The sequence below is a fragment of the Neurospora tetrasperma genome (genome assembly GCF_000213175.1).
Source record: "Neurospora tetrasperma FGSC 2508 unplaced genomic scaffold NEUTE1scaffold_6, whole genome shotgun sequence".
Classification (NCBI taxonomy): Eukaryota; Fungi; Ascomycota; class Sordariomycetes; order Sordariales; family Sordariaceae; genus Neurospora; species Neurospora tetrasperma.
Window position 1 is genome coordinate 687,658 of NW_009799104.1, and position 23,390 is coordinate 711,047.

Here is a 23,390-nt window from a genome sequence, read left to right on the forward strand (position 1 = left end):
GGGGGGGGTTAGCGTTAGTATGGGTGGGAGTGTAAGTACTGACCAAAAAAAGGAGGAAAAATAATGGATGGATATACATTGAGTGGGAGAAGAATGCAGGGGATTGGTTCATTATAGATATGCGGAAAAAGGAGGGACACTTTTCGGAAGATAAGAGTGATGCCGGACAAACGGGGGAATCCGCTCGTGTCAGTCGTGTTGTTGCTGGACTGTTTGAATGAAATTACTATTCACATCATAAGGGAGAGCTCTTCCCATGTTCATCTATCGTATTACTTGTTTGCGTGTGTATGTCTATAGGGATGATACCAATAACAAGACTGGTGATTTCTTTTATTTAAGCGTTCACTTTCTCTCACAACCTGCTATTATATTTCCCCTGTTTGTTAAGCAACATGGCGGCAGGAGTTCATCGCTTTTGCTTCAGATACGATCACTGAGATTCAGTTCAGTTCAACTCAACTCAACCTCTCAACTGGTCCACCGCTACAGATTCTTCACCATTTCATGTGTGGGACAACTACATAGAATGAGTCTTATATGGTTCAGGTAGGTTTGGTTAAGGTAGGTTGGTTGGTTGGTTGGTACCAGGCCTGATAATGTACCACTTTATGTGCTTTGTTTTTGGAACTTGGCTTTGGAACTTGATCTTAAATATAACCGCTGTATTCCTTACTCAGTATAGCATAGCATAGCTTAACTTTAGCATAGCTTAGCTTAGCTCAACCTAGCATAGCTTTAGCTTATCAAGGTACACTAAGTATAGTAAGTTGTTTTGAAACATTTCCGCAACTCATCCTTTTCAAACAATGGAAGCCTGTCTGTCTCCCTGATTCTGAGTTCGAAAACGAATTCATTCTTTTCTTTCATCAATATAAACCATGCAATCAACATGAATGCCGTATAAGCTCTGTCTGTCTGTCTGCCTCTTTGCCCCTTCTTGTCCCTTCTTGTCCCTGTCCATGTCACACTTGTTCTATACACTTTCAAGAAGACGCAGTCCAAGTCAAAGTCAAAGCTATACGATACAGAACACAAAAAAAAACAAAGAGAAGAAAAACAAACATTTCCGCTTCTTGGTGGTGATATTCCCCCCCTTTTTGCATGAGTCCGATATCCTTTTGCCTTCCTTCCTTCCTCCCTCCCCCCTTCCCTGCTCTCCGCTTCTCTTCTCTTCTTTTCTCTTCTATTCTCTTCATCACCCGAACTGAAGTAGCCCGACATACGATCTTCGTTGGTCTCGGTTTCTCTTTTTTTTCTCATTGGGAATCCACCCTGACTCCTACTCTTATGCAAAATCGCGATGAGTTTACACAGAAAACAAACGCTAGCCATTGATCGGTAAGGGCAGTTCGGCAGTGTCTTTGCGACATAATATAGTAAAGACAAACGAGAAGCTTTGTGTGTGTATAACAAGTTTCCGAGAATACAGAGAAGAGAAGAGAAGAGAACAAAGTTGGTTTGGTTAATCGAGTTGATTTTGTCTGTTTTTTTTTTTCGGGCGTGGTATCTTTTTCGCTGTATCATTTTCCCGTAAACCGCTTCCCGCCGGGCACCTGATCTTATGCATACGGAGCACCAAGTCAATGTTGGGCGGGCACTGATTTATGATGCCCTTCACCCAGGGCATTGCAGATGAAATCTCAGCCCCTGCGTGTCACTTCCTTCCTTAGTGATCTCTCAGCTTGACACTCCTCATCTTTCGACGAAATCATTCAGTGGCATGAGAAGATCTCATCTTACCCCGCCTGTCAGACCACCGCTGTAGCTTCCTGGTACATCTAGCCCTCTTGGAAAGCCAGCGGGTGTCATGGCGAGCTTTGAGAGTGTCCTATAGCTCCTCCTCGTCCATCTCACCACCCATCGTCTGCGGTAGAGGCGTCTCCGCGGCTTGGGCGAGTATCCCATTAGGACCTGATGGCACCGAAGGCACGAAAGAGCTGCCGCCCAGTGGCTTCACATCACTGCCCACGTCGTCTACGCTCGCACGAGCCTTCTTCATGGGACTACCCACAGCGGCGGCCTCGCCGGTTAGGCTCTTGGGGAATAGTGATGACAGGCCAGCGGTCGTTCCTGGCGCGCTTCCGTTCTCTGGGGCGGCACCTCCAGCTTGTGTACCAGTGGTGCTGCTTTGACCCGCGTCGTGAGCACGCTTGAGCTGTTGAGGGTGTCAGTTCACTGAAAGTTGACACTAGAAATAAATACCACGGGGCCACACACCTTTATGCGATTTACTCCATCCGCCAACTCTCCAGTAAACTTGACGTCCTCTGGACCCTGCTTGGAAGGGTCGACATTGTCTTCGTCATTAGCAAGCATCTTGTCGCTGATATCGTCGTCGTCATCTTCGTCATCGCTATCTTCATCCATGGCACCGGCCTTGCCATTGGTGTTCTTGCGCGACTTCTTCGGCCTCGGCTCTGCATCGCGATCACGGAACGTCGAGAAGCCCACGGTACCTTGCTTCTTTAAAGGTCCCAGGCTGGAGAAGTCGAGCTGTGCGGATCGTCGCTTGGCGGCAGTTGGACTGGTAACTTGCTGCTTCTCGGAGGCTAGGACGCCCATCTTCTGTAGTTGGCCTGTAATCAACGTGGGTCAGTCTACTGTTTGTCTTTGTGCTTTGGTTATGGGACTTACGCTCGCCGCGGTAGAAAAAGGTAAAAACGGCATAAGGCTTCTCTGGACCGTCAATACCGGTCACTGTCTGAGTGCTAATAGTTTTCGGATCAAGTGTCTTGGGCTTTGCAAAGCTAGTGGTGTGCTCCACATCCGCATCGATCCCATTGTTGCCGCTCTTGGAGCCGCCTTCCTCGTCATCGTCATCATGGGCGTCGAACTGGGGACTGTATTCTCCCTTTTTGATTTCACCAGACGCAATAACGCGGAACATGGCCACCTTAATCTGCCCAGTGGCCTCGGGGGGCTCGTCGTCATCCGAGGAGGAAAGCGAGGCATCTTCGTCTACGGCCTCGACCGGCCTGTCTTCGGATCCATACCTAAGGGTACCCTGCAGACGGCCCGAAGCTGCGTTGCCCTCGGAAATGGCCTTTTGCCTCCTACGGCGCTTCTCGAACTTTTGCCTGCGGCGCTCGAGCTTCTCGGCGGCGTCATGGCCTTGGAGATCCAGGCCGTTAAGCCATCTCTCGAGACCGACCTCGCGGAAGAGGAACTCGCGCTCGGCTAAACCTCCGCCTTCAGATGGGGGTACCTGAACCCACCTGCTATTGACCCAGGTTTCCTCGCCGGGGCGCAATAGAGTAGCTACTTCTTCCTTGGCCCTGCCGTCAAAGTAAATGTAGGCAGCGATGGTCTCGTTCTCACTATTCGTCATAGGAATGTAAGGAGCCACAACGCCATGGTACTTTCCGCGCTCGCCCGTGCTGGTGGGCATGGTGCCGACAAAGGCCGGCTTCGGATAGGGATTGTTCTCCGTGGCCTTGGGTGTCGAGTAGGGTATCGCCAGACCTGGGGTGAGCAGGGTGATGGAGATGGCGAACTTGGCGGCCTCGGGCTTGCCAGAGTCGGGGCTGATCTGGGGCTGAGGTACGGGGATGTAGGTGTTGATTCGCGAGACGCGGGACTGTTTCTGAATGCCATATTCGGGTAGGGGCGCTCCGTTGGCGTGAATGCTCACGGCAATGCCCTTGAAACAGGGCATTTTGTCGGTTGTCGTGCCTCGGCCAAGGGCCTATGTTGTTCTACGTGGGTGGACCTAAGCGGTTGGTGTTGTGGGTTGTAATGGCACGGCCGGTCTCGCGAAGGTGGGAAAGCGGGGGAGACAGGGCGCGGGCACGTCGGCGGTGGTACGATGTTGTAGTAAGAGAATGTATTCTTCGCGTTTCTACTGGTATAGCTGGTAAACGAGAAAAAGAGGCAAGCTGGGTGGTAGCTAGGTAGGTAGGTATGTTTATGTTGTTGCGTAAATGGAGGGGCGTTGGCCGTGTTCGTTGCTTGCTGGTGGCTTGTTGCAGGCAAAGTGACGACAGAAACAGGTGTAGGTATCGGTAAGGGTGGGACGGATGGATGGGTATCGCTGGTCGGTACAGATAAGTTGTAATGCCTAACTGCTTGTCTGGAGAATGGAATGGGGCGGCGGCCCGCGTCCGTGACAAGAAGGCACGAGACGGGTCTGGTGGGCGCGCTTCGTTGTCTTAGTTGCTGAGTAGTCTACTTCTGGGACAGTGGAGGATAGGATAGCAGTGTTGAAGGAATGGAAGGGGTGCGAGTCTCGAGTTGGAGATGTACACTTCTGTCTCCTTCTCTTTCGGGAGTAGGTACAAGCTACAGGCAGCGGGTTCGATTAAAACAAGAGGTGGAGAGGGGTTGGGCCGGTCCACGGTTCGCGCTTGACACGGCCACCGACCAAAACGAGGCGGTTAGTTGCTCACCTAATTACCTTACCTTACCTTACCTTACCTTGCCTGCCCTTGAAAACAATGAGGTGGTGCTAAGTACGGCAGGACTTCACTTGCACAGGCAGGATTAAAGTTGGAATTCAATTCCTCTTGCACACCTTGGCAATTTTAAAGGTAGGTTGAGTTAGGTTTTATCCCATTTCGAATTGCCAGATCAACAGAAAACGCAAGAAACTCGAAGGTGGCCGATGCCGTGCTGCCTGCCACCTGACACGAACCTGCCCCGAGCGTCTTTTACCTAGGTAGGTAGGTACACTCACTCCCGTCTCGAGCTCACACAGCGCATGTCATTGTCCCAAAGCTCAGAACAGAGAGAAATTGGATTTATTTGTAACAAACTCTAAATTGGTAGTAACCTACCAGTAATAATTATTCAGCGAGAAAGGCACCGTCATCGGTCCATTCGCAGCCTCAGCCAGACCAGGAAATTACAGATGTGACGGTTTTAATATGAGTCGGTTGAGGCTGAAGAAATGCCACTGCAACAAGTGAGGTTCAATCAATCAATCAATTTGAGCAGCAGCTGGGGGGGAATTGAATTGAATTGGGGGAGGGGAGGGGACGACGAGGGGTCACGCTCACGGTCGGTCGGTCGGTGATTGTCATCGATTGATCTGTTCTCAGTTTCTGGAGGGGAAGGGGATTGATTCCGAAAAAAAGTGGAGACCCCACCTCATCGTTTGTTAGGTCGTTAATGACTTGGAAGCACGGGCCAACAATGCTATGCTGCTCACTCAGACGGGGAAGAGGACGGAGGAAACAACGAGCTCAAAAAGGTCAAAAGCGCACGGACTCTCCATCAATTGTTCCTCGCTTCATTCACGCACTCCCTCAGTTCCTCTTAAACAGCCAAGCAAGCGGCTCGCTGGCGATGGATAATCACAGGTCATACAGCGAAAGCGCCCCGCTTTGGGCTTTCTATCCCTTGCCGCTATCAAGGCTGAGGTGTTCGTGGATGACAGGCACCAGATATCGCCAACAAGGCAAATCGAGATCCGATGTGTTGGCGTTAGGCTGATAGATAGAACTGTGTGTATCTGCCCAACATACACATAGGTTGATTCAGCAAAGCAAGGGGATAAATCATTGATCTCACGGTATCTATCACATGTCAAGTCGTTGTGTTCGATATAACATGACTTGTCTCGATTTGGAGCAAACGGTCGATTTGAACTTAAAGGTCAACTTGCGGGATCACATAACTGAAGCATACGAGAATAAGAACCAAGCAATTTGTTATTCTGTACTGTCCCAAGCCCCAAGTCCTCCACAAGGTAGGTATGCTCCCAAACAATGAAAACTCCATCAGTAATAAGAGAAAAAGAAAACGCCATCCATAACCATATGTAACCATACTTTCCATCCCTACCCCCCAAAGTCCCAAGCCAGCCTAACAAGCCCTACAATTGCGTGCCTTCTTGCGAGCAACAGGAATCAGAGAACCATAGTCCGAGTCCTACTCCTTTCTCCTCCTCCTAGCCGTCAATCCACTGCTACTGCCACTGCCCACCGCCGTCGTGCTCGACACATCACTATACCCACTCGACCCAATCCCCGAATCCAGAAACTCGTGTCCAGCCTCCCTCACGCTCGGCAAGTGCACCGGCAAATCATACAAATCATCATCTTCCTCATCCTCCTCTTCCTTGGTCACCGCCGCACTCTTTTCCTTCTCTTCCTCCGCCTGCTCCTGCTTAATCCAAGGCTCATACTTGAGCGGCGGCGCCCCGAACCTGCTAGGGAACGTCCGCTCCGTGTCCGACATGCTACTACTCTCGCTTGTCTCATGCTCCGGATCATAGCCATCACCCGTTCCACTGCCCTCATGTAGTCTCGCCTTTCTCTTGCCCTTGGTATCCCTCCCCATTCTGCTCTCCTCCCCTTCTTCCACCGCACCGCTGCCGCCCTCCAGCATCCGACCCAACAAATACCCCCCAACCACCCACGCAACCACCAACGACACCATCTCCCCCACCCACACCACCCACGTGCCCACCACAAAGCTGATAATCCGATGATGGTACATGAACCACCTCAGCCCGCCCAGCTTGGCCGTCATGGTCACTTTGGCATCATACACCTGCAACTTTTGTCCTGCCTGCACCTCCACCAGCAAACTCGTCGGCGACCCATCCCCCACCAACCCCAGCCTCGCCGCGGCCCTACCGCTGCGTCTAGGAAACTGCACCTTTTCCGCCAGCGGCACTTGCAGGGTAACCATCTCGGCGTGCTCGGGAAACAGGACGTGGTAGCCCAGAAACATGACGCGCTTCGCTTGGGCTACCAGCGGGTCAATGTAAGGGATCACGGCTGCGCGAGTCGAACTAAACAGGATCTTGTTGTGCGTCAGATGGGAGATGGGGTCGGGCACGGCGGGCGGGATGGGCGTGATGAAGGAGGCAATGTCTGGCCCGCCGGGTTTGCCAGTGAGAGGATTGTCGGGGTTGAGAGGCGGGACGGGAGGTTGGATGACGCGCTGGATTTCGGGAGAGCCGTTGAGGAGGTGCAGGGCGACCATGAAGTTGCCGGTTTCGCGGTAGACGTTGGTGGGAGAGCGGGGAAGGTTGAGGGTGACGGTGATGTCGTAGGGTTGGTTGGTTTTGATGTTGTAGGAGGTTAGGGGGGAGATGCCGTAGGGGTTTGGGCCGTAGCTGTTTTTGGTTTGGTTATCTTATTAGTTTGCGAAGGTTTTCGGGGTAAGGGAAAGGTAGGGGAGGACAAACCCATATTGAAGATGTAGAGGCACGGTGGTGACCTGGGCGGGTAGATATCTGTTGTACCAAGAGATGTAGATGATAATGGCCATGCCGTAAAAGATGATGGACGCGGTGGTGCCTAGAATTGAGTAGATGACCGTCTTCTGGGTGGTCTTGGAGGTGAGGATTTCGTAGGCGAGATCGCATAGGGCATCTTTGATGTCGCGCAACTGTTGCTTGATCTGAGTATAGCTCTCCTGTGATTTGCGTTTTGTGTCAGCGCTTCGAAAGTGTCCCGTGGCTAATCAATCAATCAATCAATCAATCATCACCAGCGACTTACAGAAACAGTGCCCAGCTCAAACTTGTCGAGCTCAGTATCGTCGTGGGCCGACATGGCGAATGATGGTTACCGGTGGTCGATATCGCCGGTTCGGGTTGATCTCTACACAGTCATGGGAGAGGAAAGAGAGTGAGTGAGCGGGCTCAGATGAGGGAACAAGGGATGGATGGATGGTTGGAACGACTTGTGATGGGGAAGATCAAATCCCACCCCAATATAGGTCGTCTTACTGCCCAGTTTCACATGTCGCGGGGAGTTCTTCCTCTCCCAAGTTTAAGCGAAACACCCAACTGAAATGTCCCCAATTGCAAAGCCGTTGGGCTGGCCGCTGATGTCACCAGGCGGGTACGTATCTGCTTGGCAAATAACGGTTAAACGGTAGTCAAAGGGTTAGGGTAGTGGGTGATGCATCGTTTGTTTACTATCGCGAAAGGGGTCATTGTGACAATCGTCAGCATACCTACGTGTAAAAGATACCTTTCCATAAAAATGGAGCATAACCTGAAAGACATGATATTCAGCATTCACTATCCACACTTTCGTAGCTACAAAATTCCCATTCTCTCATGGTATTTACAAAACTCAACAACGCCTTCAAGGTATCCTGCTATAAACGAGTCAAGTTCAACAAGAAAAGAATCCAACATCAACAAGCGCTGGCTATGCATACACTCTCCCCTTCACAATCCCGTCCGAGCTCCCCTCACAACACCTGCAAGTAATTGCTCGGCACCAACCCAACCTGTCCATTTCCACCATGCACCGTTGCCTCCCACCATCCATCATCCTGATGTCTCAGCACCGCCAGGATGTCGCCCTTGGCAAAGCCCAGCTCCTCCGCAATGGCCGCTTGGTACATGTACATCGCTTTCGCTGTTTCATCATGACCGTTAGCATCCCAATCTCTCCAATCATTGGCTTGCTATAGTGATGGAAAATAAAGAAAAGAAAACTCACCAAAATGAAGAATAACCCTCCCATCCCTTGTATACTGCCCCTGTCCACCTCCCGGTGGTGCCCCTCCTCGTGCCGCATCCACCACACTCCTACTCCTCCCGCGACCATGCACCGTTCCGCCGCCGCCCGCCATCATCGAAGCCGGTACCATCTGTCCATCACCGTAGAAACTCATCCTCGTCCCCGTCATCGTCTCTCTATCTGGCCTACTAGATTGTGTGCCATACCGTCCGCGCATCGAGCTGCCGCTCGTGTACCCATCATCCGGCTGCCCTTGCCCACCCGGTCCGTAGTGCGCCAATTGCATATGGTTTTGTGTATGGTCGAGACTCGATCCCGGGCGGTTGACTCCGCTGGTAAAAGGCGAAGGAGACACAGACCGAGCCATGTCCACCGGTGACACGGCGCCGCTACCGCCACCAGCTTGGTACATGTTGGATGAAGACCCGCGGTAGTCCATGCTTCCGTGGCGTGTGTACTGCGTGTCTGAGCGACGAGGTTGTTGGCCTTGGGCCGGGATGCCCATGGGGCCCATGGATTGGGAGTGCGCGTGACGGCTGTTCATGCTCCCCGGGTTCGAGGAGCCGCCGTAGGGGTTAGGCGAGGCGGAGCGGTAGCCGCGATCGTCGGGCGCGTTGTTACCGGACCAGCTGCTGCCATAAGCGGCATGACTGCCGGGTCGAGGGGAGGCTGCACGAGAGCCAGGGCGGGGGCTGGCAGCGCGAGGGATCTCGGTGCTCCCGCCGCGGGAACGGCTTTGGTAGTTGGCGGAACCGGAACTGGACCGTTGGTCTCCTGCGCTGGAGCTGCCTCCGTTAGAGAACAGACTCCGCGTTTGGGCTTGGAATTTTTGGCTGGATTCCTTCATGGCTCGGCTGGTGACAGCGGGAGGCGGCACACCAAGACGCGAGACTGGTACCATGGCGCCTTGCATGCCGTCGTAAGATGGCGGAGGAGTGGCACGCGTGCCGTTGCTGGCGCCGGGGATAACGGGTGGCAAGCCCAAGTCACTGTTGCTTCGGCTGTGGTGCATGCTGTTAGAGCTGGCGTTGCGACCACCGGGGGAGACGTTGCCGGATTGCTGAGGACCGCCAGCACCAGGAGGAGCAGGAGTGGCGATTCCGTGGTAGTGGTCGGCTGACATGCGGACAGACATTTGCTTGTTCATCTCAGTCCGGCTCGTGCTGCTTTGGTTCCCAGTATTGCTGGTGACGCCCTTTAACTCGGCCAACGCCAAGGCAATGGGATCATCATCGGGTGCCGGTTGCTGCTGTTGCTGCTGCTGACCCTTCCGCTTGTCAAGCGCATCGACCGCAAATACGTTTCCGCCAATATTCAGAGCCAAGCTGGCATTAGCAGCAATGGGATCAGGGCTGACGGAACGTTCAATGCCGAGAGGTGTGTTGTTCTCCTTGGTGGGAATAGCATTAGTCCGGGGCGTCCTGTTGCCCATGCTACTACTCTGTCCACTCTGTCCTCCATACCAAGTCTGCCTGCTCCCACTGCTCCCAGTGGCCTGTTGCTGAAGTTCCTTGGTACTCCTCCTCCTGAACGGGCTATTGTTAGCGAAGAAACCACTCTTCCTCTTGGGCAATTCCTTCTTCTCGGGTGAGGCCGAGCCAGACTGTGCACCATTAGCGGGAACCAGATCGAGCGGGGTTTGCGGCGTCTGTGGTTGCTGCTGTTGTATTTGCTTAACAGGTGACATCGGTCCAGACTGTAGAAGCTGTTGTTGTAGCTCTTCCAACGTCGATTCGCTACTCTTGTCTCCTCTGCGAGAGGGACGGGCAGTAGTGCTGGTTGATGGCACTGCGTTAAAATCAAGATCAGAAGAAACTGGACCTGGGGGGCGACTGAGCAATGCCATGCCGTCCAGCGGGTGTGGACTATGCGGAATATGAGTAGAATCAGTTGCATCATACTCAGCGTTGTTGGCGGCGCGCGCATTCTGCGGAGCTCTTGCCACCTGCTGTTGCTGCCTCCGCTGTTCTTCGTGAAGGCTGTGCTGCGTAGTCCTCCTCTGCTGTAGCTGCGGTCTTTGTTGTACCAATTGTTGCTGCTGCTGCGGTGGCGCCGGTTGTTGTTGTTGTTGTTGTTGTTGTTGGGGAGGAGGGGCTTCAATCTGTTGTTGCTGAGGTGGCATCGTCAGTGCCGCTGCCGGAATGGTTGGAAGTTTGGACGGTGTGGCCGTGGTCTCGCGACTGCCGTTAACACCCACAGAGATATCATGGCCTAGCGTCTTCAACAAAGCATTGTTAGGATCATGGTGCGACTCGTATGTGCTAGGCTGTGGCGAGGACGAGCGGAATGCTGGGTTGATGCTCCTTGGGAACTGGGCTACCGAGAAGGCGTCGGAATCTGGCTCGACCGAGATCTCGGATTGCGCATCGACATCACCCCGGCAAAAGTTGATGTACTTGGGAGGATCCGGAATTTCCTGACCGGTGCCCTTCTCCTTGATGAAAGTAGCAATATCCTTCTCGACCTCCATCTTCTCCAGTGACAACCGGATCTTCTCGCACGAGGCGTCATCGCTGACGCAAACCGTGGAGGCAATGTTAGCAAAGGTCCAGAGACTGCTCTTGGTAAAATCCAGTCTCTCCTCCTCCAGGTCCTGGAACTTGTCAGCAGCGGCCTTCCATTCCTGGTTCCAGCGGGCGGTCGTCTTTTCGAGGGCCTTGACGGCAGCCTCGTAGTCGGCGTTGGAGCTGGCGAGGCTGATCTGTGTTTTTTCGAGTTTAGCCTTGTTCTTGCGTTCCTCCTGGCCCATGACCATGTGGCCCTGGGCGAGGTATCCCTTGATCTTGAGAGATTCTTGCTCATAGCGGTCTCTTGTTTTGTTCACAGCTTGGGTCTGCTGTACCTTGACTTTCAGCAACTTTTCGATGGTGTTCTGGACGATCTTGCGACGCTCCTTCATGGCGCCGGCGAAGGCAACGAGTGGTTCTTCGAGTTCGCTCCTCATCTGGACGGCAATGGCCTGGTGTTGCTTGCCCATGGATTCTACCTCTTGTCGGACGGTATCAAGGGAGAGTTTTAGGGTGCCAGTCTCTTGCGAACCGAGGGATTTGCGACTTAGATTGAGGAGCTGTCGGGAAAATTCCTCTTCGATCTTTGCCCGCGCTGTTGTGTAGGTAGTCAAGGTGTTAGTGCCTAGCTCTGTCCCGGGTTCCAGATGTTAACTTGTCTTGAGGCATACCTGTGTAAAAGCTCTTAAGCTCATCGCATGTCGTTTTGGCAGCGGACATCCGCTCGAGAAGAGGTTGAACACCCGCATCGTCCTTGCCCCAGAAGTTGTTGGCGACTGTATTTCAGTGTCAGTTCTTTCTGCCATCATCATTGATTCCCAGATGGTTGTCCGAGGAATGCTCACAGGATAGGGCCACAGCCGGCGCTTCGCTCGTGGCAGCCGGCATCGCGCCTCTATTTCACACGAAAAAAACAGGGCGCAGCTCGCGGGTATCTCTTTTGGTTTTGTTGGTGTTTGTTTTCTCTCCCGTCTCCCTATCGCACGCAACTCTATGCTTTATCGGTCTGCTTCTTTTGGCGGTGAAGAGTCCGTTCCTGCGTCTGGTGGTCTGGTACCTGCGTCTGGCGCAATTCCGAATCGTCGATCGTGGGCCGTCCAGACAGTCGTACACCAGGTACAATAGGTACACCTGGGCCTATCCACAGCGGGCCGTTGAGGCGCTTGTCGAGAAATGCCCAACCTCTTCGTGGACTCGTTTCTCTTGATTCCTGTCTTTTGGGCTTCGGTCGGTCCGATTCGTTGTGACGTCGATGTTGTTTCGTTTCCCTTTGCTGTCCAACGTTCTGCCGGCCAAGTCCCTAGATCCAAGTCCCAGGCAGTGTTCAGTAGTTGGTTGTCGGAACCTAAAATGCCCCCTGGCCCTGGTTTACCGTCGCTGTCGAATGCTCGCTCGCCCGCTGTTGATCCACGCTACAATGCGGTACTCCACCAATTCAATGTCAGCAGTCGAACCATGCAAATGTTGGGTGCCTGGCGTATGTTGACAGCGCCGTCTTGAAAAAGAAGAATGAATGATGAAATCGCGTCGCTGAGGAAAAGAAGGGGTTCGTTGTGCTGGCCGAAATAGCAAAAGCAAAAAAAAAGAGCAGGGTACTTACTTCGACACCTGGCTTACCATTTCAGAAACCATCCTCGACAGCTTCCAGGTGACTGACTGCCCGCTTCAGGTTCCTGCCAAGCACCAATTGGGTTGACAATTGTTGACTTTGCACTGGTTGCGGGGGGCAACAGGACGCTCTGCTTGGTTGAGCGGACCCACGCTTCCCTGGGAGTGTTCGTTTTGGGTTCCATCCAACGTCAGGGGGGTTGTTGATACTCCGTCCCTGAAAGGACAGCCCCTCCCCAGGCTCCCTGGTCTCTCCATCCCGTCTTTTGTACCTCTGTGCGGGACAGCGCCATGTCGTCGTTGTCGTCCAGTTGGGCTTTGGATGGTCCAAGTTTCGAATGCAGTTTCTGGAAGCAAGGTCATTTCGGCCATTACCAATGAGGGGATTGCCACAAGTGTCCGATATGGACCTTGATCGTTTCACGTCAGGTACCTTAGGCAGGTACGAAAACTCGGAATGGGGAACTGGGGGAATGGTTGCTTTTTCACATTATGCTTTTCCGGAAGCTCAGATGGGAAAGAGTCAATGCTGATGTCATCACCCCGGCTCGGAATGGTTTCTCGCGGAAACCTCATCCACCGGATACGATACAAGTACGCAGGTACACCAAAGGACACAACAATGAGCAAGACAGGACAGATTATCAGTGGGTGAAATCATAATACGATCCCAAGTCGATAGACGACAAGAAGAGAACCATCAAGTCTGCTCCGTTCGTCTCAAGTCCAAGATACTCTTCAACCTCAATGTCCCCTTTGCTCCCCATCCCCGCGGCCCGGCCTCGACATCCGGTCTAACAGCTACATACCACGCCCACGCCCTCTCATCCAGTTCAGCAGCCGTAAGATGGTCCCGCCAGCTATCAAACAACAACCTTAAAGCGCCCAGTAGCAGTCCTAGATTCTCCTCCCTCTCTGCTTCCAGCTGCTTTTGCGTCTTCCTGGTCTTTGTCTTCTTCTTTGCCGTCCCTCCTTCCTCAGTCTCCTCACCAGCATCAGCAGCCGAAGCAGTATGAAAGCTCCTCAACAGGTAATTCCTCGCCACTTCCGGTTTATGAATCTGTATCCCCACCACTCCGGTCCCATAGGTAGCCTTTTTGCCGCCCATAGACGTAGACGTAGACGTAGCCGAAGCCCCAGAACCCCCATTCTGCATCCCCTCAATATCCAACCCCCAAACCGCCTCCCCTCCCGCACTCAACACCTCCCCGCCCGCCTTCCTCCCTCTCTCATTCAGCGCAGCAGTCACCACATTCCTCATCAACCGCCACCGGTCGGGCCCGAGCATCGTCCCGCCGTACCAGCGCGTCATCACCACCAACGAATCCTCAATGTCCAGCTCGCGCAGGATGCGCAGCATCAAGTCGCCGGCGCCTTGCTCGCCGTCGTCAAAGGATCTCTCGATGATGCGGTCCGGCATCCTGGGGTCGCGGAGCCGGTAGGCCCACGCGTTGTGGGATGCTGATTCGAGGTTGGGGTGCTTGCGCATAAGGTTGTTCAGGAGGACTTTTTCTTGGGCTTGCTTGGTGATTTTTGTCGAGTGGGCGAGGAATTTGGAGTCTTTGGAGGTAACGGGAGGGCCGGAGGAGGACCAGTGGATGTCGTCTGGTTGAAAGAAGGGGTGGACGCTTTTGGGTGGTGGTGATTGTGATTTGACGTCTTCGTCTTTCGGCTCTGTTGATGGTGACTGCGCCGTTGTGGTCTGTTGATCTTCTGCGGCGGTACTTCCCTTTTCCTCCTCGTCCTTCCACTCATAACCCCCTCTCTTTAGCACGGGAACCTCCCTCCCCATCACTTTCACTCGTGGTTGGCCAGAACCGATCAACCCCTCTTCTTCGGCATTGGGCCCTTTGGCAGCCAGACCAATGCTCACAGCCTTTGAGCGCGAGTTGGCGCTGACTAGAGCTTGTCCCAGACTCAATCGAGAAGAAAGTGGTTGCTCAGGCCTTGTGTAGCGCAGTAGTTCGACGGCAAAGGCAAGAACGAGGGGGGCGCGGTTGGTCTCCAGGACGGTTTGCGAGATGAGCTCTTCGTCTAAGCAGATGGGAAGTTCGAGTGAGGCTTCCAGTTCTTGAGGTGTGAGCTCCTCGCCGAAAGCACGAGAAGGCATAAGTGGATTGTCGTCATGTCTGAGGCGCTTGGAAGGCAAGCTTGTGGTTGATAACGGGGCACCTCGCTTGGTACCCGCTGGGCCTCCGGCGCTGGTCCGCTTCATGGCTGCTTTGCAGGCATTCTGAAGAGACTTTGCTGTCTTTTCATCGTTCAAGGCTGTTTTGATGGTGTTTAGAGGAGCCTCGGCTATTTGTTGGATGCTAGTAATGTGTGAGTGACTGTCTGAAAGAAGTATGATATCATCCCGTGATGCTGGTTTGGTGGTGTGAGCATAGGAAACGTGAATATGGAAAATGCGACTGATCTACCTCCTGATATCAACTGCTTGTAGAGACTTGATCTGGGCCATGGCTTGAAGCATTGGAGTCTTGCGGCCAACCGTGAGGAGCCGCAGGAGCTCTTGGAGGTCTTGTTGTGCTGACATGGCAGCTGGTGTATTTCTTTGTACTTTTGCTTTCGATTATCCCTCTAGTGAAAACGCTGAATTTTGATACCAAATTAAGAGGAGAGAGAAGTGCAAGTGATTTGTTTGTTGTCAAGATGATGAGTGGCCAAGGTGGTGACGATCCGGGCATCTGGGACGAGATCGGGTGCACCCCCTGTTCCAATAGCGTCACTGCATGGCGCACTTTAGTGCACCGGCGGATGCTTGGCAGTCATTACAGAAAAATGTGGAGCCTCTCATCGACACCCAGAACGACTTTCGAAGCTTCCGAACCTGAGATCTTCTTCAACCTAAAACTCTGGGGCTTCGAGTACGGGAGCTAGCCTTTTGGGGAATAACGGCTGCTGAGGCTTGTGACTCTGAGACATGCAATAACGAACAGGAATACACTTTACTACCACCCTCACCAGCCCGAAGAGGAAACTTTGACCTCTCAAGCTCTTCCCTCTCAACTCACTCACACCACCAACCACCATGGCAACAAGGATACCACTCTCCCTTAGGGGAGCTTCCCAACGTTCATCTCACATCTTCCTTACAGCCAACCGCCTCACCCTCACCAGCAGAGCCTTCACAACTACCTCTCTCCTCGCCAAGTCCAAAAAGCTCCCTCCGCAACCCCCCAAGGCGTCCAAGCTATCCAGGCCATCCACAACCGCCCAACCAATCCCAGAAGTAACCCCCGAACCACAATCAGAAGAATCTCCCAAATCCAACTCCAACGCCCAGGACCTCGGCACCCTCCTCCAACAGCGCAGATGGCCCCTCCTCTTCTCCGGCCTCACCGCCCTGATCATGGGCGCCTACATCTCCATGCTCATCGCCTCTCTCTCTCGGGGTCCCGATGCCTGTTCCCACGTCGACCCCGCGACCGGCCAACTTCCCGTGACTGGCCGTCCGCGCGAGCTAGACTCTCTGACATCCAACCCCGTCGTCAATGACCGCATCCTGCGCGAGAAGGCCATGGCCTTTGACAACGGGCTCAACATGCCCGAGCGCGTCATGGGCATCCGGCTCCTAAGGAAATGGCTGGGCACCCGCGTAAAGGGCCACGTGCTGGAGGTGGCGGTCGGCACGGGCAGGAACCTGCAGTTTTACGACTGGACCGAGGTGGTCAAGGGGCCGGTTACCGGGCGGGAGTTGACGGCGGAGGAGGAGAAGGAGGAGGAAGAAAAGGCCAAGGAGAGGATCAGGAGCGTTTTGGATCAGGGAGGGAAAGATGAGGAGAAGAAAAGAGATAAGGATTGGGTGGAGAAGATGAAGATGCCGGGCGCGCTGGAGGGCGAGATGCTCACGTTCACGGGAGTGGATATTAGCGAGGGCATGATGGGCGTCGCGAGGCAGCGGTTGAGGGAAAATGTCCCTGGAGGAAAGCAGTTGGTGCCCAAGGGCGCGTTTTTGACGTCGAGGGAGGCAAGTGAGAGCAGGATTGGAGAGGGTAAGAGGGGTGAGGGGCAGGAGGTGCTGCTCAGTACCCTGGAGGATAGGATCAGGCTGGTGAGGGCGGATGCCGAGGCTAAGCTGCCTGAGGCGCCTGCTTATCCCGCGAGGGTTGGGGGTGAGGAGGAGGGCAAGTACGATACTGTCGTCCAGACCTTCGGCCTCTGCTCGGTTTCTAACCCGCTTGCTCTGCTGCAAAACATGGCGGGTGTAGTCAAGCCGGATACTGGACGCATCATTTTGCTGGAGCACGGAAAGGGTTGGTCGGATTGGATCAATGAGAAGCTGGATGCTTGGGCACCTCAGCACTTCAGCCGGTACGGCTGCTGGTGGAACAGGGATATTGAGAAGTTGGTAAAAGAGGCGGAGCAGAAGGTGCCCGGATTGGAGATTGTGAAGATCGAGAGACCTGGGTTCTTCCAGGCCGGCACTACTGTGTTGGTGCAGTTAAAGGTCAAAAGCCCAGGGAAGTAGAAGAAGAGACTACACGTCTCATAATCCCTCTGCATCATGGCTGTACCATTTCATGTATATATACGTGTATGTGTAGTGTTCCTGTATGTGTATGGGCCGAGTTCCGGTTGTTGCTGGTTTCAATCCACGGTACGAACGGCGTCAACCAGTTGCCCCCGTCCGCTGCGGCAAATACGTCGTACAAGCCGGAATTTAGAAGCATTCGGGCCTATTGATATTTAGGTACGAACTTGAGTCGGTCTTGCCGCAGTGTCCCTTCTGGGCGATTCGCACAATATCTCCACGTGGATCTTGCGAATCAGAGAAACCATCTTAAGATCAGCTTTTCTCATCTAGGCTTCCAGAGAGCACATTACAGAAAGTAAGAACTCCCCCATTTACATTCTTAGCGTCCGTACCCAATTCAATACGATCGAGACTCACATCGAACACGCGTGTGAACCTACCTATCATAGCAAGGGCAGCATAATCGATTCCTTGAAAATGTAAGGCACCCACCCAAATCTTGAACTGTCCCAAAGCCCATCTCGTCTCTCTCTCTCTCTCTCTACCAAAGATTTTACACGAAATACCTAGAGGTACCTACCTATCAATATCTATCTTCAGAGTGTAAAGCTCTCCCAATCAATACCAGTACGCAACACTCGAGCAGTCCTAAAAGGATCCTATCTTGGAATATAAACGGCTTTCCATGTTTTTCGAGACATGATACATCAAGTTTACTCTTTTGCAGCCACAACGATATCCGCCTACAGTTGATGACATCCCTTTTCCCTTCGTCTCTATCATGTTGACATGTGCATCTGCATTCCTGGGCTTAGACCAAGGCCCAAGTGCCCACCAAGTCGAGGTCGGGTGTATAGGATAGATAGGGGTAGTAAATCAGTGACTGACTCTATCTTCACCTTGTGCATGCTAGACACTAGTGACAAGAGTAACCATATGACAGGCTGAGTAGGCGAGGGGAATGGCGATGTATATTTTACTTTGGGGGATGAGTTCAGTTGTAGTGCAGCACCTCTTTCTTCTAAACGAGGTTGTAATTATTCCAGAGTCGGTTTGGTCTAGTTTGATCGGTATCAAAAAGGACATAGACAGATTTACATACGAACGATACACTAGACTTAGTCCTCGGGGGTAATTCGAAGTTTCTTGTAGGATTACCATCGTAACAAGCTACGTGAACTTGTTTGGTACTTACCTAGCTTTCTAGTATAGTTGTAAGAGGCGATACTCGAACCACGACATTGAATGACACCAAGCATCGTAGCATAGGACCGAAATGATGATACCTAGCATATGTTGAAACCAACCCTTCGATCTCTTGTCTCCCTCCACACACATAGAAAAGTATTTTATGTATCTTAGCATCTCCTCTCATCCCAGCCTTGTTAGTCCCAAGGTTACGATGTTCATTTCCACGACTTTCCCAAGTATACACATTCAGCCCTGCCTTGAAGCTTCCTATATGCTGCTTCCTGTCGTACTCGTCAAGTCTGTGGAACTCCAAATCCCATGCATCCTACGCATTGTATACTAATCATCTAATCATCAAGCCCCCCAGAATTTCAACCCCAATTTCGAGTTTGTACCTCAACGTATGCATGCATGTCAGATTTCGTCCAACCCACACCACACCACACCACACCCATCGTCAACGTTCCTTCTTTCACGATAAGATTTACTCAGTCTCCCGTCCCGTGTAAGTGATAAGATGGTAAATGGGCTAAAAACACTCACTCCATCGTGACTGGCTGCAACCGCTAGGTACACTACACACCAAAGGCAAATCAAAGACGGTATGATTTTTTTTTCTTTCTTTCTGGTTGCAACGTGCTGTTTTCCCCTCTTTCCCACTGTTAGATAGTTTCTACTGAATAGAGGGATTGATTGGTTGTATCATCATAGCGAGCGTAACAGTTTATAAGCCGTAAAGAATTAAGAGGAAGGGGGAGGTATTGGGGCTTGAGATGGAAAAAATAAGAATATAGAGAAAGAAGTTGGACAAAGTCACACCCACACACCCACGCACAACACACACACACACGGCTGGCTGAGATGTATTTACACTACAACAGGCTGAGACGGCTCGTATGTGAATGGGGTTGATTCTGATAGGACATATGATAGGAAAATTGTATGAGAGTGACATTTTTCTTTCTCTCTTCTCTTTTCTTTTTCCTTTTTTTTTCTTCTTTTTTTCTTTTCTTTCCCTTCTCCGAATGGCCCGAACAAAACGGAGGACTACATCTTTACTGGCTGGTTTCTTTCCTCATTGATGGGGATGACAGGATTGGTTGGGATGGATGGCTAAAGCTCGGATCGTTACCTAGGAGCGACGAGGGTTATGTAAACATTGATGGAGGGGTGAATCATTATGATACTGTTAATGTACTGGTACTGATACTGGTGCCGGTTTCGGTACCAGGAGCTTTAGTTTTGATCCTGTAATTTCTGGAATGACTCGATGGTGGTTGGTCCTTTTGAGGGTTGTTAAAGCAGGCTGGAGGAAGGTACAGTGGTGAGGTTGGCGAGCAGGCGAGGTAGGCACGTAGGGTCAAGGAGGGGTAGATAGAGGTAAGTAGAGGTACCTAGAGGTAGGTACAATGAAGAAGGAAAGAGGCTTGGGATATGGCAAGGAGGGGTGACTGGCCCGTTGGTGGCTTGAAGGCCCGAGGTTGGTTGTCCGTTTGTTACGTGGTGACGTTGGTTGTCGTTGCGGCTTTGGTAGCTCGGGAGGTGCCAATCAGACGGAACAATAACAGTTGACAAGAAGAAACTTGAAGCTTATTTGTGGTTAAAGTAAATGTAGCTTCTTGCATTGGTATCACTACCGGAGTGATGTAAAGAAACTTGAAGCGATCTTCTCTCAGACATGCAAGACATGGCAACTCAAACATATAGGAACTCAAACAGCTGTAAATACATTTTCTACATATATAGGGACTTCTGCTGCCTACTGGTGGATGCATGTACAATGTATCTCGCCCGGCCCACGTTCATCGCGATACTGGAACACAAGAAACAGGCAGATAGGGATTGTCGATGTCATTACCTAGTTGACCTGAACACACAGTTGTTTGATACGCCGGCTTTTAATTTGAACGTCAGATTCCTGTAGAACCACGGAACGCAGGCTGACTTGCAAACGAAATACTTTGCTGGTTGGCAGTGACCGAACCGTGAAGAGAGACAAACAACTTGACAGACGGCGGGAGCTGAGTCCTGTGACATGTGGATTCCCTTGTGAGATGGCTGATTGATAACGCATTGAACGCCTCGCATTTTACAGCGCGCGCGCGTAATGCATTTCCACTTTGCTGGCAGAAAGGGGTCCGTCGGATGTAAGTATCGATAGGTAGCGGATACTTTCAGACTGTTGAACGAACTGAAACTGAGGGAGATGGCTGATTGTGCCCGGCAGTGGTTGACTTCGTTGCAGTCGTGGAGCAGCGGCGGTTAGGTAAGGTAGTTTTTCTTCATTCTCGGCTCCTCTTGCCTGCTTCTGCGGGCTCTTCTTGCTGTAGTAGTGTAAAATTTCGTTCGGTCTTGTCTCCGTAATTCCATGACCCATGTGTGGGTGGAAAATCCAGACCCCCCTCTCCTCCCCTCGGGCCTTGACGGTACCTACAGTGCAACTGACTTTGATGCAAGGGCAAGAACGCGCAAATGAGGTGGGATTGTGGGAAAAGAGGGCCTGGCAACAGAGCCGCCGCGCCGTTGATTCTAGCTTCAACTTTGTTTTCTCGCTAGCCATGTGTCGTCAATGTTCCTTTTTTGGGTTCTGATTCTCATCCACAGATGACCGCAGATTCGGGACGGGATCGAGATGTCTGAACTCTTGAAGCGCTCGTTTGCTGGCTGTGGCCGCACAGACTGCAAGCGACGACCAGACGAAAGAGGGGTCCGACCAAAAGAAGCAACTCAGCGTGTGCTTGGAGAGCTTTGATTGGTGAGTATGAGTTTCCACCTGCAGACGGTTTTTCTCCGCTTTGGATCCGTTTGGACAGTGCGTTGAGTAAAAAGCTTACTAGATGCACCGTCAACTTTAGTTCCGTGTTCCAGTTCCCTTCCAGCTTTGAGACGCCTGGTTCCGTCATGCCTCGCAAAGCACGTGAGACGCCGGCACTGATGGGATCACTCTTTCATTTCAGGTTTACTATCATTTTGATGGGCCCTCGATAACGTTGTTCATCCGGTGGCATCATCAACCCTCCAGCGACGTCCAAGAGAAAACAATTGAAGAAGCGATACGCCGACGCTGGAGGCGGGGCTACACTAGATCGTGGTGAGATGAGGCAAATGAGGCGCAACCAGACGACGTAACCGTAGCAATGGACCCCTGGAAGATCAACCGACGGCAATCGTCGCAAACGACCGACATCGTGGGGCCGGGCTCTGGGGGCTGCTGAGTGAACCAGAGTTTGTGGCGACAGGACGGACAGAACTCAAAGAAGGACGAACGAGTCAACGATGATGGTCAGCAGCCTTCTGTTCCCGCTGTCCGGAACCCATATCAGCCTCCTCAATGCGCTGCAGCTCTCAGCTGATAGCGATGACAAAGCGTGGAATTGTTGAACTTTGCCATTGTGAACCACAACGAACTGGGGTATTATTAGCAGGTGGGTATCCAGCTTCTGCTTCTCTGTTGGCTGCCGTGCTGAAAACCTTACGCAGCAGTGCAGTTTTCGGAAAGACGGAGCGGAGAAATGCCATTTTTTCCTTCCAGGCACAGGCATCTGCCTTTTTTCCAATAATTTTTTTTTTTTTTTTTTTTTTTTCCTTCCCTTCTGTGTTCAGTGGGGCATCTTTGTTTTGGAATTGAGAACGGTTCCGAAAGAGGTGGGGTAACCTCGTGAATTTTCCGCTGAACGGTGCACTGCCATTCGACCAACTCGAGTGTAGCCAGCTTCGCGGAGATCCATTCTGGAAACCCACCTGCATTTGTTCATCTCCATCCAAAAAGGACCCAGAGAGGAGCCCGAAGACCCTGAAGAAAAAAAAAAAAAAAAAAAAGGAGGGAAGAGAAATGAGAAGGGCCAAGGAGCAAAAGCAGAAGGTGCAAGACCGGAATGGCTCGATTCTTTGTCTTCACCTCGGTTGAGCTGTCTCAACCCGGGAAAACTTTAAATCACTACATCAACTTGAACCAACCTCTGAAATGTCACAACTGGCTTTCATGAGGTGGGGGTTTCGTTGTCGTCACTGATCAACACTGTCAGTGTAGGGTAATAATGGCCGATCTGTTTTGATAGTTGCGGCTGCTGTATGGTGACGATGGAGAGCCACTGCAAAGCATCATTTCTGAGGGGTTTACTGAACATACTTTTCCCAGTCTTTGGGAATGTCGTCAGGTCTTGTCATGTCTGCCAGAGTCTCTTCGCTTCGGCTTCTCTATCCTCTGGTACGTTCGCCGTGCTCGCGGATCCTTCGGATTGGCTTTTAACTTTGTGCAATGCCATTGGTAGTAGAGAGCGTGCCGCCACTCCGCCAGCCAATCGTGGACCCCAGAATTCCAGATCGGATCTAGTTCATCGTGGGTCAAGGTTCAACGTTGGCGTGCGGTCGTGCCGTCTGCCTGTTTTTGGCTCCCATCCATGGATTGAAGTGGTTTGAGATGTGGTCATGCTATGCTGGTGTTGTTCGGTGCTATCATGTTTGTAGCTAGACAGCTGTATGTGTTGTTCAGTGTATTTCCTTGTCGGAGCGGGCAATCGCGCTTACATTCCCGTCATACGAGTTCGATGTGATTTCTGGTAAACGATTGACATTTTCATTTTCCTTCTTCGGTAGAGGTGCAAGTCGCGTTGCTTTCGGTTATGTACCTACTCTGCAGCGCTTTCAAACACTGGCAGCTGCTGTTGCTCCTCTTTCTCCCGCGTGCCTTTCGACGTAACTTTCCGCTCTTCTGCTGCAACCTCTCAATGCTGCAGTGGGTGCTGTGCTGCTTCTCACCAGCTGCTGCCAGTTACGAGTACCAGTTGCATTGGATCTATTACGCGTGTAGGGTACACTCGGCAGGTTGACCCCACACTGCTTAAGTCCAAAAATCCACATCCACATTGCCTGTCTGTGGATCCTTACCGCCTTTTCGAGGAAAAATGGTGTACTTTCATTGGCGGATCTGATGTGTTTAGCCCTCACTTCTCCAAACTACCTAGGTTCTTAAGCTTGGTCGTTCTTGGCTTAGGTAGGTTCAACGCCAACAGACACACCCCCTCCCCCTGTCCTGTCGAGTGTCCATGCCCCTCTGTCCACGGCAGTCTAGGTGAGTCTTAGCTGCTGTCTCGAGTCGCCAGCCAGTCGCCCCCTTCCATCATCGCAAGATGGGTTGCACTCCGTCCCGCACGGCACAGCTTGAATCCCACTGTA

At 52.1% G+C, this 23,390-nt stretch overlaps 6 protein-coding genes across 6 annotated transcripts in view; 2 read left to right on the forward strand and 4 right to left on the reverse strand.

Moving 5' to 3' along the window:
- NEUTE1DRAFT_118049 (uncharacterized protein) overlaps window positions 1-237 on the forward strand; it is a gene marked incomplete at both ends in the record, with an annotated part of 2,397 nt that extends 2,160 nt beyond the window's left edge. Inside the window, one exon of the mRNA XM_009855771.1 lies at window positions 27-237. The remainder of the gene's footprint in view (window positions 1-26) is intronic.
- A 1,261-nt stretch (window positions 238-1,498) lies between these two features.
- On the reverse strand, window positions 1,499-3,658 carry NEUTE1DRAFT_87110 (uncharacterized protein; the record flags this gene model as incomplete). Its single annotated transcript, XM_009855772.1, has 3 exons — window positions 1,499-2,158; window positions 2,221-2,579; window positions 2,638-3,658. The coding sequence occupies 3 exons, from the start codon at window positions 3,656-3,658 to the stop codon at window positions 1,832-1,834; spliced, it is 1,707 nt and encodes a 568-aa protein (XP_009854074.1).
- A 1,977-nt stretch (window positions 3,659-5,635) lies between these two features.
- NEUTE1DRAFT_148503 (uncharacterized protein) lies at window positions 5,636-7,550 on the reverse strand (the record flags this gene model as incomplete). The annotated part of the gene is made up of 3 exons (XM_009855773.1): window positions 5,636-7,066; window positions 7,139-7,368; window positions 7,455-7,550. The coding sequence occupies 3 exons, from the start codon at window positions 7,506-7,508 to the stop codon at window positions 5,872-5,874; spliced, it is 1,479 nt and encodes a 492-aa protein (XP_009854075.1).
- Window positions 7,551-7,996: 446 nt separating this feature from the next.
- On the reverse strand, window positions 7,997-12,351 carry NEUTE1DRAFT_68429 (uncharacterized protein; the record flags this gene model as incomplete). Its single annotated transcript, XM_009855774.1, has 4 exons — window positions 7,997-8,327; window positions 8,412-11,534; window positions 11,611-11,715; window positions 12,312-12,351. The coding sequence occupies 3 exons, from the start codon at window positions 11,657-11,659 to the stop codon at window positions 8,158-8,160; spliced, it is 3,342 nt and encodes a 1,113-aa protein (XP_009854076.1).
- Window positions 12,352-13,247: 896 nt separating this feature from the next.
- On the reverse strand, window positions 13,248-15,083 carry NEUTE1DRAFT_87116 (uncharacterized protein; the record flags this gene model as incomplete). The annotated part of the gene is made up of 2 exons (XM_009855775.1): window positions 13,248-14,859; window positions 14,968-15,083. 2 exons carry the CDS (start codon window positions 15,081-15,083, stop codon window positions 13,248-13,250), a joined length of 1,728 nt encoding a protein of 575 aa, XP_009854077.1.
- A 495-nt stretch (window positions 15,084-15,578) lies between these two features.
- Window positions 15,579-17,232, forward strand: NEUTE1DRAFT_87119 (uncharacterized protein; the record flags this gene model as incomplete). Its single annotated transcript, XM_009855776.1, has 1 exon — window positions 15,579-17,232. One exon carries the CDS (start codon window positions 15,579-15,581, stop codon window positions 17,016-17,018), a length of 1,440 nt encoding a protein of 479 aa, XP_009854078.1.
- Between the last annotated feature and the right edge of the window lie 6,158 nt (window positions 17,233-23,390).